The 19,931-nt window shown below is 38.5% G+C and overlaps 2 protein-coding genes across 2 annotated transcripts; both read left to right on the top strand.

Annotated features, from left to right (window-relative positions):
- Positions 1-3,625: 3,625 nt before the first annotated feature.
- Positions 3,626-19,926, top strand: hvcn1 (hydrogen voltage-gated channel 1). Its single transcript, XM_017438824.3, has 6 exons — positions 3,626-3,817; positions 9,202-9,404; positions 17,149-17,253; positions 18,973-19,204; positions 19,331-19,443; positions 19,702-19,926. Exons 2-6 carry the CDS (start codon positions 9,231-9,233, stop codon positions 19,756-19,758), a joined length of 681 nt encoding a protein of 226 aa, XP_017294313.1. The 5' UTR covers positions 3,626-3,817; positions 9,202-9,230; the 3' UTR covers positions 19,759-19,926.
- LOC119616569 lies at positions 10,572-16,128 on the top strand. Its single transcript, XM_017438825.3, has 3 exons — positions 10,572-11,020; positions 11,685-11,900; positions 13,535-16,128. The coding sequence occupies exons 1-3, from the start codon at positions 10,755-10,757 to the stop codon at positions 13,695-13,697; spliced, it is 645 nt and encodes a 214-aa protein (XP_017294314.1). The 5' UTR covers positions 10,572-10,754; the 3' UTR covers positions 13,698-16,128.
- Positions 19,927-19,931: the final 5 nt, after the last annotated feature.

Below are 19,931 nucleotides of genomic sequence, written 5' to 3'. Positions count from 1 at the left end.
GGGGATATAGGGCATACATAAGGGAAGTGGGGGACATGTCCCACACATACCCCGGTTATGCCTTTGCTTGGGGGTGCTACGGGGGTGCTATGACTTTTCCAGGGGGAGCTATAGCACCCCCTAGCGCCCCCCTGGCGCCGCCAGTGGTCCTGAGTCAAAGAAATCCACCTGTTTGTTGCTCAGAGAGAGCATTGTGGTGTTGGACACTGTGGTAAATTTACCATTTTGAAATCCTTCACGTATTGAAACATTAGATTCAGAACTTAACACAGACAAGATATGAGATAGTTTGAACCAGAATAGGTGAGCAAAGCTGTGAAGTTGGAGTACAGCAGTACACCAAGGTTCACCAGGCTGAACCACCGCTCTGTGAAACTGATAACCAGATCCAAGAAGTTTATATCTTAACAAGAAGTAAACAGTGCTTATTAGTTGCTATTGCATGAATCAGCTGGACTGGATCACTGAACCCACAGAAACCTAAAACCTGTGCTGAGAATAAAATGAAGGGCTACATACAGGGGATGTAAAGCAAAGCAACATCAAGGTTAAATCAAACGTTGTGTGAACAGCAGCACTCCACCAGTGCAATGTTAGGAGGTGAACTGTGCTCCAGTTACTGGCTACACTGAAAAGAAGGGGAGTGTTTCGGTTGCTCACACTGACAAAGTAATTTTGGGAGAATGAGTAAAACTGAATCAGCACTGAACATTATCTTGTTTTAAAACATTTTAAGGATTGATGTTTTTAAAAATTAAAAAGATTTAGAGAAAATTTAAGTTCACAAAAGATAGATCTGATTTGTGCCTCGTTAAAATAAGCTTAACAGTTTATGCCTCAGAAGCTGAACAGGTTTCTTAAATAAAGTTTCCATCAGAGTACTGCAGAGACTGATCACTGCTTACAGGTGTAATCCTTCTTCTAGTTGTGATTTTCACAGAATGGGTACAAACCTGTTTGCAGAAACACACAGTACAAATTAATTTGTTTCATAAATCCTTGAAGAGATTACATAGTCTTTAACAAAAGATTTCAACAGCAAAAAATGAACTCCACACAGTTGGCATTATCATTCAGTTCAATATGCTTTTTGTCAATATTCCAGGCGAGTTGAAGTTTGCTAATGTGAAAGAAGACATTGGACAAGTACAGCTGCAGTAATGAAGGTTTCAATAAGTTCATTAAGTTCTACTTTTGTACATGTTCTATACAGCTGAAACAAATGGTTTTCTTCAGACAGTGGACTTGTCTCTGTTCTTGTCCTGTTCGATCTCTGTGCTTCATTTAATACCATTGTCTTTACAGAGTGTGTGCTTTGGTTGTTTTTCAGGAACCTCACTTGCAGTCACTGCAGCTATCTTAGGTGTGAGCAGCCTACTTAAGTGGGCCACAGTCCTCCCTTTAAGACAGAGGACTTGCTTCCTCCCTCTTTCCTCCCTTGACTAGAGGCTGTCTGGGTTGGCTGCTTGGCTGTTTGCCTCCCTCAGCTACTTATTCTGGACTTCAATAAAACATGTTTTGTTAACTCCAACCGTTTATGTGTGCTACTCATTGTGTTACATCTAGAATGAAGCGTTGTGAAGCTTTTGGCGCTTCCTGATTGTATCAAAAAACAGACCTGAAGCTTCAAAGCCTCAAAAAAGCAGTCCACCAGGGACATCTAGTGGTCAGCTGCAGTTATAGCAGCCACAAACATCCAAATGATTCACACATCTTGTTCATTCCAGTTCCAAAGCAAAAACAATAAAGTTTAATTTCAGCAGATGTGTCTAAAATCAGAAATTCATTGTCCACACAAAACATTTTGAAATTATTAATTTTTTAATAAAATGTTTAAACTTGCTGCCCTGTTATTACTTATGATTTATTGAAACACTGATTGATGTGACATGTAACCCACTCAAGAGTCACTGGGAGACATTTAGCATCGCAATACTATATTGTTATATTATTCAAGTGTTCCACCCAAGTGCTTCCGGTGCTGCTTTGGAGAAACTACTTGTTGAGCATTAGGTTTTTCTATTTCAATCACCATAGGTGCAACAGTAGCACCAAGACTTTGCTGGGCAAGAGCAAAGAATGACTTTCACTATGGGCTTAGGGCAGTGTTAAAAAAACTAACAACCAATGAAAATGTAGAAAACACCATGTTAAAATACTGTAAAGTCTATTTTGTTTAATTAAAGAAAGATTAATAAGATACCCGTAAACTTCAACATTATTAAGAAATAAAATACCACTGGAATAAGATGAGCTTATTGTCATCTTCCTACTGCTTACTGATTAATAAATGCTGCTCAGCCCCTGAAGAGAGCTGTATGCACAATCACCATTTTCAACTGAATTTACATAAGCAGTCTGCAACTCAGTTTTAAAAAATATTAGCTTTTTTGACTGAGCACTATTGCCCCTTTCACACGGGCTCTAAAGGTCCCGGCTCCACTCTACTCGGCTCGCTTTGCGCACGTTTACAGCTGTATTTTTTCTAGGTTGGCCCTGCTTCTTTGGTCCCTGCTTTGGAGTAGGGCCAGCCGGGCCGGCCCTGCTTCGTGGGTGGCGCAAGCTTAGCTCCTGTTCACTCATTGGTCGTGGGTGTGACCAGATGCAAGCATAAAGAGCGAACGGTAGGAATATAAACAACAGCATTAGCTTACCCTGCAACGTTTATGCCGTCTGTCCCCCAGCTGAAGGCGTTGTAAAGCCTGAAACCTCCGGCGGATAACAGCTGTCTTACTCCGTGCAACAATACCTTAAATTTAAATATAATCAAAGGGCAACTTCTTCCCCCTTCGTGCCTGGCACTGTAGCTCAAATCCAGGGCTTCTAACACATACCTCTCTTTCCAGATAAACTAAACAACTACTTGTTAAAGGTTTTAAAATGGTGGCTGAAAATGGTGATAAACACAAATCAGATTAAGATATAATAATCAAATGTTAAATAAAGCATGGGAGAATAAATACAAGGCGTTCTATTCCAAAACATTTAGATTATTTATGCAGAACTGCTGCTCTTCTTATGATTAAATGCTGCTTAAGTGAAAGCTTGGTTTTGTCTACTTCCACAGCCCCCACATTTACAATGTCAAAAATATTTTATCACATGCTCCTTAAAAATGCTCAGGGAGATGTATGGCGAGACGCAAAACGAATTGTTTAATTACACTGCTTAGGTCCAGAGGGACATCCTGTGTTCTACACACCACCAGAACCAGGTACCAAACCATCCCAGCTTTATTTCTGAAGTCCCTTAAACAACAACAGGACCAAAGTGCTGTAGTACAATAAATAAAACAAAACAACAATCACAAGACATAAAATTATTTGAAAAAAAGTAAAAACAGCCCTATAATAAAAACACATCAAATCAATTCAAATAAATTAAAAAGTTAACATTTCAAATGGTGTCAAAAGCCTAAAACATGGTTTTTAAGAAGTAATTTAATCACAGATGGGAAAGAGGATTGTTTAATGTTTAATGTTAATGTTTAATGGAGCAAGACCATTTAAGGCTTTAAAATCCCAGAAGAAAAAGAAACAGAAGAAGAAGAATTTAAAAAATGAATCCTGAGGTTAAATTAGGAGGAGGATCTGGGAGGATCGCTTGTGTTTACGGCGTGCTCTGCTCTGCTCTGCTCTGCTCTGCTCTGCTGACCCAAACACATTAAGAAATCCGCTCTTCCTGCCTCAGAACTGCTTGGTCGGCAGAAACACAAACAGACGAAAGCTTTCATCACGAGCCTGATCCTCGTGCTGCCGCAGCCGAACCTCGCCCCCCCAGTCAGAACTTCAACCTGAGAGAAACCGAGCATAAGCAGGTAGGACAGCTGTCTCCTCTAAAGACCGTCCAAGTTTGTTTTTACTCTGTCCTTCTCCATAGGTGGAGCAGTCACTGCGCATGCTCAGAGAAAGCAGAAAAGTTGGACAGTGGCTGAAGTTTGCTGTGATCTGCAGTGTGACGTTTTTGTTGTTGTACAGGAAAACGGGATAATACCAGTCCTGGACTTTAATCCAGATGAAAGTTATTCCAGGAGGCTGTTTAACAAAACCCAGATAAGGGATTAAACTGGAGTTTTCTGGTTAACCTGGCTTGATCTCCTTCAGTCGGTTTCACAAAAGCAGGGACACATCCATAAACTACCCTGAGATTTGTCATTCTTTATAATAATTAACATTAATCTGTGAAGTTAGTCTGGTCTGGAGCAGACTTCACACTGCAGGTCTTAATGCTCAATTCTGATTTGATTCTGATTTTTTTATTTTTTTGCTCAGATCTGATTTTGTTTGTGTGCATGGTCGTTCACGTTGTAAAAGTGTGACCATCATCAGACTCCAGTGTGAATAGTCTATAGCCCTGGAGTGACACGAAACACGCTGTTTACTGTAGTAAATATAAATGCTGCACATGTTGGCGTGTGTGGTCAGTAGAGATGGGACATCTGAAGCCAGGCTTCGAGGCGTGTACCGAGTAAAAAGGGGGCGTGTCCAATGAAGCCCCGCTTCGGAGCTTGTGTCATGTTGAGCAAAATCACGTGATCAGCAACAAACGAGGCCTCGCATTACATCTGCCACGTTATTGCTTCATTTTGCGTATCGTTTTTCAAAATAAAAGCGCTATGAACCCTGTTGCTTCGTGGGTTGTAGTAGGTGGTAGCGCGTCAGCAGAGCAGTTTTTATCAGCAGTGGTTGAAATGGAGCCGTCAAAAAAGAGAAAAACCTCTCATATCTGGGATATACATATTTGTAATATTAAAAACCAGAACTAGAGCTCCCAGGAAGAGATGATTTTAAACAAATTCTGTTTTTCAGGAAGCAAGTTTCAAGCTCAAAGTATTCAGTCTGCCTCAACAATCACTCAATTCCCAATACACTAAAGTACAACATATCTTCATTATCAAATATGTCCATGACATAAAAGAAAACCCAACACAACCACTGATGGTCAAGAAATAGATTGGCTACAAATCATTTTAATAATTAAAACATGACAATTAAATATGATTTAATTGATTCCCCTGTCACTAAAAATGAGTTTGATGAAAACTTTGTGACAATATTGCATTTACAAATTTTTGAAAGTATGATCCAACTGAGTGACAAAGCTGTTACAGGAAAGAGACACAGACAAACACAGAATGATTGATCCAGGTGTGGTTTCTATAGAAACCTCAACAAACAACAACACATTTTAACAACAGCAATAATTTAAAATTCAAACATGTAGAGTAGATCAAGACAGCAGCAGAGTGAGGAAATGTGGTCAGTTTGTCCTCCAACAGTCTAAACCCGTAGCAGCATAACTAAAGGATAGCTCAGGAAACCCAAGCCAACCCTAGCTATAGGATTGATCAAAAAGGAAAGTCTGAAGCCTAGTCTGAAAAGTAGACAGAATGTCAGCCTCACAGACAGAAACTGGAAGTTGGTTCTGTAGTGTATAAAGATACAACAGGTTCCACAAGAGAGGAGCCTGATAGCTGAAAGCTGTTAGAAACTCTAGGAACCACAAGTAAACCTGCAGTCTGAGAGTGAAGTGCTCTGTTAGGAAAATATGGAAGATAAGATAATAAAATCTGTAATATAAGATCAGGCTTGGTTGTTGAGGGCTTTGTATATTACAAGTAAGATTTTAAATTCTATTCTAAATTTGACAGGAAGCCAATGGAGAAAAGCTAAAACTGGAGAAATCTGATCTCTCCTCTAACAGTTTTTCTCGATTGTTTACACACATTTTCTGAAAGCATGGCTCATATTCTCAGAACTCTACACACAAATCAAGAAAACACACACACAAAGGACACAATGCTTCAATTCTCCTGCAAAACTAAACTTTACATTCAAAACAATGTTATCTCTTCTTAAAACTGTATTTTATTTTGAGATGACACTCACAAACCATCATATGAATAAACATTTATAAGAACCAGTTGAACACCGATGTGCTCCATGTAAAACACAATGATCAATGGAAAACACTCCTTCTCCATTCATCAGAATGAGTCAGGCCTTTTTCAGTGTTACACTTACTACAGACAGTACATACAGAAGTGTGTTGTAAAATATTTTACAATAAAATATTGTTTCTATGCTTAGAACAGACAAATACACGGTAACAAATATTATTTATTTTTCCCACAAAAACAGTGTACACACTGTACATCCCAACCAACACAAAGCTGTACCCACAGTTGTCTACATACAAAACAGAAGAATGTATTGTTTACAGTTACAGTTAAAAAAAATAAAATAAAATAAACTACATCCTCTCTTCTGTTTGGGACTGGCCACAGCACCTCATCCACATCACAAGCAATGTTTTCTCTGGCCAAGCAGCAGGGAAATATCGTCTTGCATGGAGAATTCACTGCTGCCTGTTGCCCTTTTATACTAAAGCTCTGATTGCTGATTGTAAAACAGTGTGACAGGTGTTTGCTGATGTGATGAGTCAGTGTGCATAGTAGGGCAGGTAACTAATTTTAGTGATATTACATAGGTGGAAGAAAGTGGTCCTGGTAACATTTTTAATGTGGAGTTTAAATGTCATCTCCTGATCAAAACTAACACCAAGGTTCAAGTTAGGAATGCCATGACAGTGTTTGCTGTAGCATTGGGAGTAAATGCTACTTCAGGCCATTTACTAAAATAATGAATCAATGGCAAACCTGCAGTCATAAGCCCCATGTTAAAATGGATCCACAAAATCAACAGCAATGTGTTGAGATGGACCCTCTGGAATAGGTTGTAATGGGGCAGGTGAAACACTAGGGGTTTGTTACATGCCTGACAGATTGTGCACGATGACAGGACTGTGTAGACCAAATGTTGCCACCAGTAAATGTCTTTTCTTAGATATCTATGCTACATGTTCAAGTAAAATTCCTTTTTGCTGATCCATTAGGAAGGTTTATTAAATAATAAAATCATTTCAACTTATTTAATTTCCTTCCCCAGCCAAAGAACAATATGCCACAATAAAGAGGATTTCTACAAACCTGCAAATATACAATATGGGTTATGAAAGAGATGTTTTTCTTGAATGGAGACATTAGTATCTTTGTTACTGTAGGTAAAAAGAGCTTTTACTTTTAATATTCAATTTCAAATTATTTATATCATTAAACAATCTGCTTCTGTTTGCTCAGAAAGACAATTGTACTTTGTAGCAAGAACAGAGCTGCAAGTTTACATGTTACTGAGGAAAATTATTTCAACCAGTAATTCACCTTTAAAATATTCATTGTGATCATGTACAAATTTTGAACAAGTATTTGTCCTGCATCTCTGTCTTTACTGTTTCTGATTTTGTCTTTATGAATCAGAACAAATCTGCCTCCTATGAAAAAAAAAAAAATCAACAAGTTAAGTTCAAGGGACAATTTCTGTTCAAAACAACAGTACTTTAGAGAAATCTGCATTGGGAAAGAAAAGACACATTTAGAATATAACCAATAACTGGTGTGAGAATATTCAGTTTTTAGGTTAACTGAAGTAATTTTCAAAATTTTTACCTAAAGTTAATGTTTAAAACCCACGTAAACAAAATTGTTAAATTCAGATTAAACCCCTGTCACCTCTAAAGCTTTGGCTCTCCACAACTTATCTGTTCCCTTTTTCACTCTTTGTATTTCTCCAGCTTATCATGCTTCTTCTTCCTAATGTTACAGTCACTTAGGATTGCAACATTTATCACCACTTCCTTTTTATGTAGTTTGTTGACCACCACAATCTCCGTTTGGTTAGTAATATATTCTGTATAAACTCACCAGCCACTTTATTAAGTACACCTGTTCAACTGCTTGTAAACACAAATCGGCCAATCACATGGCAACAGCTCAATGCCTTTAAGCATGTAGATACGGTGAAGACAACTTGCTGATGTTCAAACCAAGCATCAGAATGAGGAAGAAAGGGGATTTAAGTGACTTTGAATGTGGAGTGGTTGTTGGAGCCTCATGGGCTGCAATGAGAATGTCAGAAACTGCTGATCTACTGAGGTTTTCACACACAACCATCTCTAGGGTTTACAGAAAATGGTTCAAAATTCTTTTAAATATTCAGTGAGCACCATTTGTTTGGACAAAAATAAAACCTTGTTAATGTCAGAGGTCAGAGTAGAATGAGCAAACTGGTTTGAAATGACAGAAAGTCAACAGCAGCTTAAATAACTACTTGTTCCAGCCAAAATCTGCAGAAAACCATCTCTGAACTCACAACATGTCCAAACTTGAAGCAGATGGACTACAGCTGCAGACGACCACATTGGGTGCCACTCCTGTCAGCTAAGAACAGGAAACTGAGGCTACGATTCACACAGGCTCACCAAAATTTGACAACAAGAGATTGGAAAAATATTGCCTAGTCTGATAGGTCTGGATTTACTAGACTACAACGGTCTCCACAGCCACCAGATCTCAATCTAATCGAGCACCTTTCGGGTGTGATGGAACAGGAGATTCACAACATGGACATGTAGTTGACAAATCTGAAGCAACTGTGTGATACTAACATGTCAGTATGGAGCAGAATCTCAGAGGAACGTTTCCAACATCTTGTTGATTCTGTGCCACAAAGAATTAAGACAGTTTTGAAGTCAGGAATAGTGTACCTAATAAAGTGGTCGGTGAGTGTATATTGATCAAACACATACTTTATAGAATTTAAAGGTTCAAAAACATCAACAACAACAACAAAAAAGTAATTATTTCACATCAGCATCAATTAATCTGTCATCGACCTTATGGTCTTTTGTAGAAAGCAGTGGTTGGGTAGTTAGCAAGACTAATTGAACCAAGCTTGGTGTTTGGGAAATTGACTTGGAAAAGTTGCTCTGACAAGGTTAGGTCAAGCCCAGCTTTCTTCTCTTATCCTGCATTAGTCAATTGTACTTTTATGAAATAGCCTTCTAGCTGTTCACAGAGTGATAATTGATCTCAGACTTGGACTTTAATCGGGGTGAGAACTCTGGTTTGTTTTATGAGAAGTGGTTCTGAAAACATTGGTCCATTGAACATCAGAGTGAAGCAGCTGCTTGCTCAACATGTTGAAACCCTAAAAAAGGAGAAGTCTAACATCTGAAGAAATATTTCACAAAGTTGTTCCTGATCTAGACTGGTCTGCAGATCCTCCAATCTTTTAGTCCAGTTTGGTCGTGAACCACCAGAGAAACTTCTATTTCTAGCTTGACCTTGTGTGCTTTTCTCCTCAGTGCCGAGTTTTAGTAAGCCATCTGCATCCATGTCTCGGTACCTTAAGTATTTCACCACGGTCGGTGATGAGCAGACAGGTCAGTGGGAGGATGAGGAGTTGCATGTGACCAGTGAAGACCTGAGTCCAGCTACAGGCCAGTTGCCACCAGCTGTCTCCTTCAGGGACACACTGAAAAGGCTCTACACCTCAGAACACTTCCAGGTGAGTCACTGTGGTTCTGAAAGTCCAGAGAAAGTCTCAGCTGAAACCTTCTGAAAGCAGACTGGTGATGAGAACAATTAAATCTAGAGATGGAATCAGCTAAATCCAAAGTGCTTACAACAGCCGTCGAGAAGCCAACAGAGAGGTTTGGTCAGACAGTTATATTCTCTTTATCGACAGTTTCTTTGATCCTTCCTGAGCTCCATCTGATGGTTGATGCTGGGTGTTCAGAATGTATAGAGAATACCTGATGTGACAGAGTTTGATTGATTTATTCTTGCAGACAGAGGCATGGCTCATCCTCCTCTACCTCAGGCATACACTTACTGTTTGTTGCCTTCTTTGGTTTGGTTGGAACTTTGAATGTCAGCAGATGTATGTTTCAGACTTGAATGATGGTCCAGAATTGAAGTGAAATGAAATCATATTTATTTATAAAGCATGTTTAAAACAACCATCACTGACTAAAGTGGTGTACAATAAACCCATAAAATAGGAGGCAAAAACCCCCCACTATGTCCCAAAGATGCTAAAATCAATAAAAAAGGGAAAAAAGACATGCTAAAATACAGAAATTGTACTCAAATAAAAATCTTAAAACTAATCAAAGGCTAAGCATTCCTTGAAAGAATTCATACCACCCACCTCCTTTCATGTCATAGTTTTAAAATAGGATCATCTTATGAAGAGAAATTACAGAGTTGTAGCCATTTTGGCCAAATCTTGAAAACAACATTTTTTGCAATCTCACACAACATTGCAAGAGCTTGTGTTATCTGTTAACTCTCTGAGTATGTGTTGAGGATCCGTCTCGGCTACTGCCACACCAAATTTTGCCTCAATGTCTGTAACTATTATAGCCATTTTTGTGTTGGCTGAAGTCACTTGGCTGTGGCAGCCATCTTGAAAGGAATTGACTCCAAAAGTTAATTGATTGTAAATGTTTAACCAGTGATTGCTTTCTACATACACAATATATATATATATATATATATATATATATATATATATATATATATATATCAGGGACGTGCGGTCAGGGGAGGCAGGTGAGGCAGATGATAACATAAAATGAATATTAATATATTATTATTTGTCCACTGATCTTTATGTATGACTAATTTTCGAACATTTTTATAGTTAAAATCGCTGAAATTCCATATTTCCTGTTCAAATACAAGGGTGAAGCTCAAGGTGCGGCAGCAACGAGCTGAGCCGAGCCTCTGAATGCGCAATCCATCACAAACTGGTTTGATACATGCAATTGACCTTTCGCAGAAGCCCCGCCCCCTTAGTTACTGTTGCTATGCCCGTCAAGCTTTCTGTAGCAGATGAGCGTTAGCGCATGTCATGATGGGGATAGGTCGTATACCAGTGCGTGTTAGTTACTCGTTTTGGAGCAATACCAGCGCGATATCATCCAGATCAAGGCAAAAGGGGTTACAATATGCAGTGGAGGGATATATTCAGAATATTACAGTGCGCTACGAAGGAGACACAACGATCCTCGAGGCTAGAGCACACCGGTCTCAAGCTAAATCGGAGAAACCTCATGACCTCTACCTCAAATGCAACCAGCACACCCTTGTAGACCAGTCTTGTTCCTGCACTGCAGGGTAAGTTCTCTCTCTCTCTTTTAAGTTCTATATTTTGTTAGTTATGTACTGTAATAGTCAAATTATTATGTAATACTGGTAAGTTAGCTAGGTAAGTTAAGCTAGTAACTGTCATCAGAGCAGAGGCTAGCTTGTTACTCTGTTCATAGAGCTACCTAATGTTATATATTAAAGCACTCATACAGTTACTGTAAGTAGTTGAAATCAAACATGTTAAAACCCCACATTCTGAACAGATATTTTAGTAGTGTGGATGACATTAAAAAAAAAAACACCACATTGAACTAGCTTTTTACTGATACATATTTGAGTCATTGTGCCAACAAAAGTTGGCCTAACTTTGAAGTTTAAATAAAAATATGGAAGTATTTTAAGACATGTGAGTGTGCAGTATTAATCAACCCCTAAAAATAGTATTTTGTGGTGCATCCTTTAGCTTTTATGACTGCCAACAGGTTATTTTTGTGCTGATGAACTTTCCGCACCTTTAGTCTTGGATTTTAGTCCATTTTCCTGTGCTGTTTGAAAAAAAAAATGATGAAAACATTAATTGATAAAACATTGAAATGATTGAGGTGTTTAATAAGTTAGATTACAGCTGTAGCTAGTTACGTTATTGTCAAAAGCATTAAAAAGAGCTTATGCTACTGTTTTCTTTAAACAGGTTACCAGGTTTTTGCTCACATATTGTGGGCCTTATGCACACCATGGACCTGTGCTGTGCCAGAAATGCTGACATCTCCTGTACAAGCCAGCCCCAGCAGTGGCACAAAGCCAGGGGGAAGAAAATTCGTGGACAACCTGTAAGCAGTGTGGTGGTAGCCAAGGCCAAAGTCAACCGCAAGCGGAAACCCATCATGTCCAGTTTTATCCACAATAAGTATGTTTTTTTTCCCTTCACATGTACTACAGCAACATTGTCAGTGACGCTGTTCAGAATGTATTCCTGTGCACTGTGTGACATCAAAGACAATACTCACCTTAGAATTAGTTGTTTTTATAGGAAAGAGTTAGGGACAGGAGCATATAGTCTACTGAGGGAGATGTCAGATGCACCCATAAGCTATATCACAGATGCCTCTGCACCAGAGATCGAAGTTGAAGGCAGGAAGTATGCTGTGGGGTGCGGTCTAAGCCACCAGGTGAGAAGCACAGATTTAAAAGCCAGACATAAAGTAGCACTTCATGCTGTTGTGCAAAAAAAAAAATAAAATCCCTACAGGTTTGCTGTTTCATAAAAAAACAATTTACATATTCTAATAAGGTGCTTTAGTGATAAAGAGAAAAATAATTTGCATCAGGCTGACATATACAGTATAATAGACATAAATACATAGAGTACTGAGCCACATAGAATCCAGAAATCTTTATTTGTCTAGCATCTTTCACAGCTCATGTAAACAGACAGCTTAACAGTGGTGATAAAAAAACATGTTAAATGTAAGTCAGGTGATTTACTAATGGATGCTACTACTGTCCCTTCATTATGTGTGGCTGGAAGTTTGAAAGCATGCTTACCACATACCAGATGTGATTTATGATTCCTAATCTTGTGTTAGGAATTTTGTCTGACACTATCTTGAACTTTTTGATTTTAGCAATAGCCCGCTCTATGTGCACCCTGTGCTTCACAATGCGCTTTGTCTCCAGAACATCTCCTACTGGCATTTGCCTCTTGGACCTCAAAAATGGTGGCATGTTTAACTGCAGTCCGATTGCCTGAATTTCATCCTCAATCAAAAAACCCTTATCAGCCATTATGCCATCCCCTTTTTGCAAATAGCCATTGTCTATAAGTGTCTCTAGCAGGGGGATGATTCCACACTGTCTGACAATCTCTTTGTCAGACATGGATCCTGTGAAGAGAACAGATGAAAAAATGACAGCCCCACGGGGGTCATAGGCAACGAGTGATTTCACGGTGTTGGTGTTTTTGTAATTTGAAAAGCTCTGACTTTGTAACACCAGTGATGTTGGCCTTTCTATTTTTAGCTCTGTGCAATCTAATATAGCAAATGTGGATGGGTAGTCGGCTTTGTAGGTTTCAGGCATGTTTTGCATAATGACGTCTCTGTGAGGCCAAATGGGTAATTCACCCAATACATCAAACATATAATGGATCCATGAATTGAAAATATTACTTGCTGTTTGCATGTTTATATTAAATCTAAATGCAAGGCTTTTTAGATCTTCGTTGTTGCGGAGTTTAATTAAAACAAACAGCAGCTGACTACGAAGGGGTTTCTCCCTAACATCATTACGTTTGTATGTTAGGGGTACATTTACTTGAGCAGTGTGGGGATCATTTGGGATGCCAAATATTGTGCACAGTTGGTTGAACCGTTCGTATGTGAAGCCAGTACTGTATTCAAACATTTTGGGGATTTTACTGCTTTCAAGGAGTTCAGGTGTCAGACTTTTCTTTTTAAGTGTGTCAATTTGTGCTTTCAGGTTTTCTATTTCAGTTTCTTTTAATGTCAATTTCAATTTCATGTTGTTGTTTTCCTCTTCTAGTTTCTTTTCCTTCTCCATCCTCTGCTCCTCTTCCGTCCTCTGCTCATCTTCCGTCCTCTGCTGTGGGGGTTGCTCTGGACTATCTGTAAAGAAAAAAAAGTTGCATTTTAATGATAATTTAAATTTCTCTCCGTTTACAACTGCCACTTATTGGCCACACTGATCCTGGAGCAGCTCCTGTCAGCCAACCAGATGACTTTCCCAACTTTCCTCTGCCGCACCAAGCCACTAGCGTCTGCACTGTTCTGAATGAAAGTGCCATGCAACATTACACAGAACTGAGCATTTCATTGGCTGATTCTATCACTCTGGAAAGAGAAACTAGAGCACAGAGCACAAACCATTTGTGGTTCAATGCAAGGTCTGCCCGAATCACATCAACATCATTTAAAAGAATCTGCTCTAGAAGAGCCGACCATGAAAAACTTGCTACAAGCTTAAAGAGTGCAGCATCAGTACAAACAAAGGCCATGAAAAGAGGTGTAGAACAAGAGCCAAATGCAGCCAAACATTACACCATGCTCACAGGTAACCAAGTATATCCATGTGGTTTTGTTGTGAATCCCCATGCCCCACATCTTGGTACATCACCTGACCGTAAGGTGATAGAGAGGAGAGGGAGTGAAAGCCCAAGCTATGGGCTTTTAGAAATTAAGTGCCCTTCTAAGAGCAGCTTCACGGAGTGTCCCTACCTTTACAAGCAGGCAGATGGTACCTATAAATTAAAAGAGTGTCATGCCTACCATTACCAAATAATGGGGCAGCTTGGGCTCACAGGTATGTCATGGTGTGATTTCTTTGTTAAATGTGAAGAGGACTACCACCTGGAAAGAATACACTTTGATGTTGCAAAATGGGAAGAAATGAAGAGCAAGCTTGATGCATTTTTCTTTGACTACTATGTAGCATGCCAGTAAAATAAATCAGTTATTTCAGTACTTTTGGATTGTGTTCCATTGCATTTGACATTGTTGTATGATTGTTTGTTTCAGCCTCTCAACATAGTGAATGTTATAATAAAATGAGAGAAATTCACTGTCAGAAATTTACTTCTGTGTGTTCCATCATTCAGCACAATGTATGGTTTAATTATCCAGGGCAGCCTTACAATCATTTTAAAACAGTACTAATTAATAATATACACATTACTCACCACAGTCATCAGCATGCTGTTGAGTCTCTTCTGCATCATCAGCACAGGATGTGGAGCTGGAAGCATTCAGCTCAATGAAACTGCATCTGTATACACATTTTGTATGTGATTATTATTGATCTAACCTGCAAGTTGGTAAACATGTTCTTATTTACAGTGACTTAGGTGCAATATTCCCATTTACTAATGTATTTTTTTATTGTTCTGCTGCTCTTTAAAGTGGTGTAGCATTAAGTGCAACAAAGTTATAGTTTGTAGTTTGTAGTCATAGTTGTGTAGCTAGTGCATTTTAAATATATTATGAGCATAAAGACATACCGATGTTTGGGTGGCTTTCGACAGCCTTCGAGCTGCTCTCTGGTCTGGTTCAGTACTGGGACAGCAGCTACTGGGTTGGGATACTCAGGGGTGGGCTTTCCATTTAAAAAATGCTAAATGAAAGATAACAACAAAATGAATCCAAGATGCTTGTTAAAAGAGAAAATGTTAACTAGCTAGTTATGTTTATGTAGTTAAACTGACTAAACATATCATAGACGGTTCACAGCATTGAGACCTGACAGTGAACTAATGTAAACATTAGCTTAAGTTAGCTAAGGCTAATGAGCTTACTAAACGTAAGAGGGTAATCTGTGTAACAATGCCATCCAAAATAATACATAATAATAATGAATATTAATAATAACGGTGATATTATTACCTCTAGAGAAGGACAGTCACAATGAATGTTTGTCTTACCTTTGAGCATACGTAGGAATGCTTGTTTATCTTCGAGACATTCAGCTGAGAGTGAGGCCTTCTACACCGTTTTATTCATTGTAGAAACCTCTCCAGTTGTGTTTTTGGCTTTGGGAAGGGAAAAAACAAGACTCCACTATACAAACTTTTGGGATACCTACTGTCTGATTTACACAATCCATAGGCACATCGCTTCACCATCTTGTGGAATGTCGGACCTAGCTTACACAGCCGGAGATGCTAATGACGTGTGATTGGACAATGACCGGTTGGGGGCGGGGTTTTTGCGAAAGGTCAATTGGCCCGTGCCTTTTGCCATATCGCTGCATGTCGCCAATATAATGGTTTCTATATCCTGATATTCCACAGTCTGGCTAATGTCTTTTACCATTTACGTTTAATGTTTGTTAGTGACATATTTAGTTTTGCTGAGAGGACATAAAACCGCAGTGAAAAGGCACAGGGTGAGGCAGGGCAGTACTCTGCCGCACTGAAGGGGGGCGTACGTGAGCCAACGGGAGCTTGTTGCTGCTGTCCTTTTACGCAGAGGCGAGTGAGAGTCACTGCCGCTAGCCGTTAACTTTTGTGTTTTGCTCCATCGGACTGCCAAAGTGGTTATTGTAACGTTTTTTCTTATCTTATCTTTAATACGTACGTGTGCGTGCGCGCGCACGTGTGTGTGAGAGTGAGTGAGTGAGTGAGTGAGAAAGTGTGTGTGTGTGTGTGTGTGTGTGTGTGTGTGAAGAACGCTGATGAGATATGAAATAACCAGCAGCCAATTGAATAAGCTACCCTTTTGGGTTTATATATTTGTAAATCTGACTCTAAAGGAGTCAGTGCCTCACCAACCATGAACCTCACCGCACGTCACTGATATATATATATATATCTATATATATATAGATATATATATATATATATATATATATATATATATATAGTTGGGACCTTGTGTCTCACTAACACATTTTATTTATAATGAAGCATAGTTAACATAACAAATGTTTAAACTAAGAAACTGTATCATTTTAACAAAAATAAGATACATTTTGAATTGATGACAGCTGCAAATCTTTAAAAGCTTGGACAGGTCCATGTTTCCCACTCTGAAGCCTCTGGTCTTCTTTTAACATCAGTCTGAAAACATCTAGGAAGTGAGGAGAGCAGCTGCTGGAGGTTTTGGAGGAATGTTGTCCCATTCTTGTCTGATGAAGGATTCTAGCTGTTCAACAGTCCTGGGTCTTCTTTGCTGGATGGGAAAATGTTTTTCTAAAACCTGTATATACTTTTCTGAATTGATGGTGTCTTTCTAGACGTGTAAGCTGCTCATCCCATAGGCAGTAATGCCCCCCCATACCATCAGAGAGGCAGGCTTTTAAAATGTGTGCTGATAACAGGCTGAATGTTCTCTCTCCTCTTCAGTCCTGGGGATGTAGCATCCGTTATTTCCAAAAATAATTTTCAGTTTTTTTACAGATTTAAAATCTGATGTTGGATTTAGTTTTGAGTCGTTTGTTTCTTCAGCGATAAAAATAAAAAATCTTGACACAGTTGTTTTTTTTTTCCCCAATCAACAGCTCAAAGTTCAAAATATGTTTACCAAGTTTATTTTACAACCTGTTGATGTGATTCTGTAATGTTGAAATGTTCTGAAGTTGATTCCCCAAAGAAAAGTAGCAGTAGAGATTTTGTTGCTTTAAGCTTCTTCTGCTGATTATTCCAGGTGGTGGTTGTGTTTTTGGTGGTCCTGGATGCCTTCTTTGTGCTGGCGGAGCTGCTCATCGATCTGTCTGTCATCAAACTTGAACATGGCCACATTGTTCCTGAGGTGAGACAGGGAGTCCTGCTCAGTCTAAGGAACCTCCCATCAGATGTTCTATCAGCTAAAAAGTCATCCACCTCCTAAAAAGATTTTTATGATATAGGAAAATGAGACCATAAGTCATTTGGATCTTGCTTTACTTTTACTGTCATGTTTATTTTGTTCTAATCAACTGGGGAAAAAAAAAATCAGTTGTGGGGAAAAATATGAAAAATCAAGAGATTCAACAAGCTGGTTGAATAACTGTGCAGACCATGAAACTAATAATTTGTTGAAGCACCTTTGAATTCAGTTACAGCCTTCGTTCTTCTTGGGAATACATGTGCATCATTTAAAGTGACTCTTATTTATTTTGTTTATTTAATTTACCTTCAGGAGATTGATAGAAAGTTGAAGATGAAGCTGAATTTTATTTTTCAAAATGCCATTGATCCAAAGCATACATCCCAATCAACAAAATAAAGGCTTCACCAGAAGAAAATAGAAGTTATGACATCTTCCAACTAGAGTCTAGACCTAAATTGGATAGAAAATCTATGTGGTGACCTGAAGAGGGCTGAGCACAAGAGCATGGCTGCTCAATTATGGAAAAATAATAACCACAATTATTGAAAATGATTTATTTTTTATTGAGTTTGGAAACTTCATATTAAAAGCAATTCACTGTTTATTAACTGCAAAAAACTAAAGTTTTCTTGATACCTTCATGTTGAATTTTTCCCTAAAAAAAGTATTTATTCAAATCTAGGCTAAAGGATAAAATATAAACAATAATAAATTAAATCAGCAATATACTGCGCTTTTAAGATACTATAGGGTCCTATTAAATCTCTCCCAAAATTGTACTTTTTATTTATTTTTTTTACTTACAAAGTGTCTTATCATGATGGATTAATATGTCAATAAGTCAAAGAAAAATATCTAAAATTCAAACAAAAACTTGTCAAAAAGTGATTTAGTTCAACAGAACAGGAACTTAGTAAAAACATGCTTCACTCTACAGTTACTGTTAATTAATCAATTATGAAATATAGTCTGTTTAACTGTTGTAAAACAGCTCTGTCCTATTTAACTCACTGGTGGTGATGATGATGATGATGACACTGCAGCCTCATGTATGTTGTTTTGTTGATATTTATTTTGTATTCCTCTGAAGTTAAGCTGTAGCTTTCAGGTTCTTTAGTTAGCAGATTTTAATTGAGATAAAGTGGTGTTTTGGAAACATTTCACCCAAACAGCTTTAGTTTTATTAGTTTTTACAGTAGAATATCTGATTCCACAGTTGTCACATGTCTAGTATTAGTTACAAAGTTAGTTTAAAGGTGTGCACACTTGTGAAACCAGCTAATTGCACTTTTTGTATTTTTTTCTAAAAGATTTGTTTGATATACGTCACATTAAAGGTGGGAAAGCTTTTGAAATGTTGTAAAGTAAAGTAAAACTATTTATGTAGCACCTTTCCCAGACAGCAGTCACAAAGTGCTTCACAATAAAATAGTAAAAAAATAAAAGCAATAAAAATACAAAGAAGACATTTAAGGGATATATCATAACAACATAAAGCTATCATAGCAGCCCAAAATCCAGTGGGGCTAAAACACTTGCTTAAAAAATAATGTCTTAATGTCTTTTTTATTGTATTGTGGTCTCAATAAGTTTTGTTGGGGTACGGGGGTGTGCATATGTTTTATATCCCCTGTAGAGGACATATTTTGTCTTTAACAGGTGTTTCATTACCTGAGCCTGGCCCTTCTCACTTTCTTCATGGTGGAGCTGTCTGGGAAGCTGTTTGCATTTCGCCTGGAGTTCTTCCAGCACAAGTTTGAAGTGTTTGATGCTCTAGTGGTTTTAGTGTCCTTCATCTTGGACATTGTCTTCCTCTTCCACGAAGATGCCTCTGATGGGATGGGTCTCCTCATCCTGCTGAGACTTTGGAGAGTAGCGAGGATAATCAATGGTCAGTCTTACAAAGTGTGCAGCCATCCCACTCCTGCCAGGGACAATTCTAAGGATATTTTTATATTATGTCAGAGAAGACACAGCCCTAGTTTCAGCTGGAAGTGACTGATTCAATCTGCTGCAGGGATTCTGGTGTCAGTGAAGACAAGAGCAGACCAGAGGATCCACAAGCTGAAGGAGAGCTACGATCACCTGGTTCAAAGAGCCACAGAGCTGCAGAAGCATAATGATCAACTGGTGGGTATTTGAACCTTTCTTTTATCACTTTACATATTCAGATTCAAAATCAGGAGCCTGTTTTATCAAAGTGATGTCCATGTAACTCCTGCTATACTATTCATTGTCTCCCCCTTGGTGGCATCCTACTCACTGAGCATAAAACTCCACCTGTTTGTACTGTACTTTATTATAAATACCAGTTACTGTCACTTCTCAACATTGAATCTTTGTTTAAGAAACAGCAACAGATTCTTCTGTTTGTTTCTGTGTGTTTAGGTAGCAGAAAACCAGAAACTGCAGGCCCTCCTGAAGAAACATGGCATCAACTTCTGACTTCCTCCTGAGAAAACACATCAACTTCTGACTTCCTCCTAAATAAACATCACATTGACTTCTAACTTGCTCTCGAGGAAACACAATATCAACTCCGACTTCCTCCTGAGGTTCCACAATATTTAGTTCCTCCCAAGGAAATGCAACACCAACTTCAGTCTTCCTCCTGAGGA

This window comes from Kryptolebias marmoratus, linkage group LG1, assembly GCF_001649575.2.
Source record: "Kryptolebias marmoratus isolate JLee-2015 linkage group LG1, ASM164957v2, whole genome shotgun sequence".
Taxonomy (NCBI): Eukaryota; Metazoa; Chordata; class Actinopteri; order Cyprinodontiformes; family Rivulidae; genus Kryptolebias; species Kryptolebias marmoratus.
Note: the sequence above shows the minus strand (reverse complement) of the source record. Positions and strands in the feature narration are given on the sequence as shown.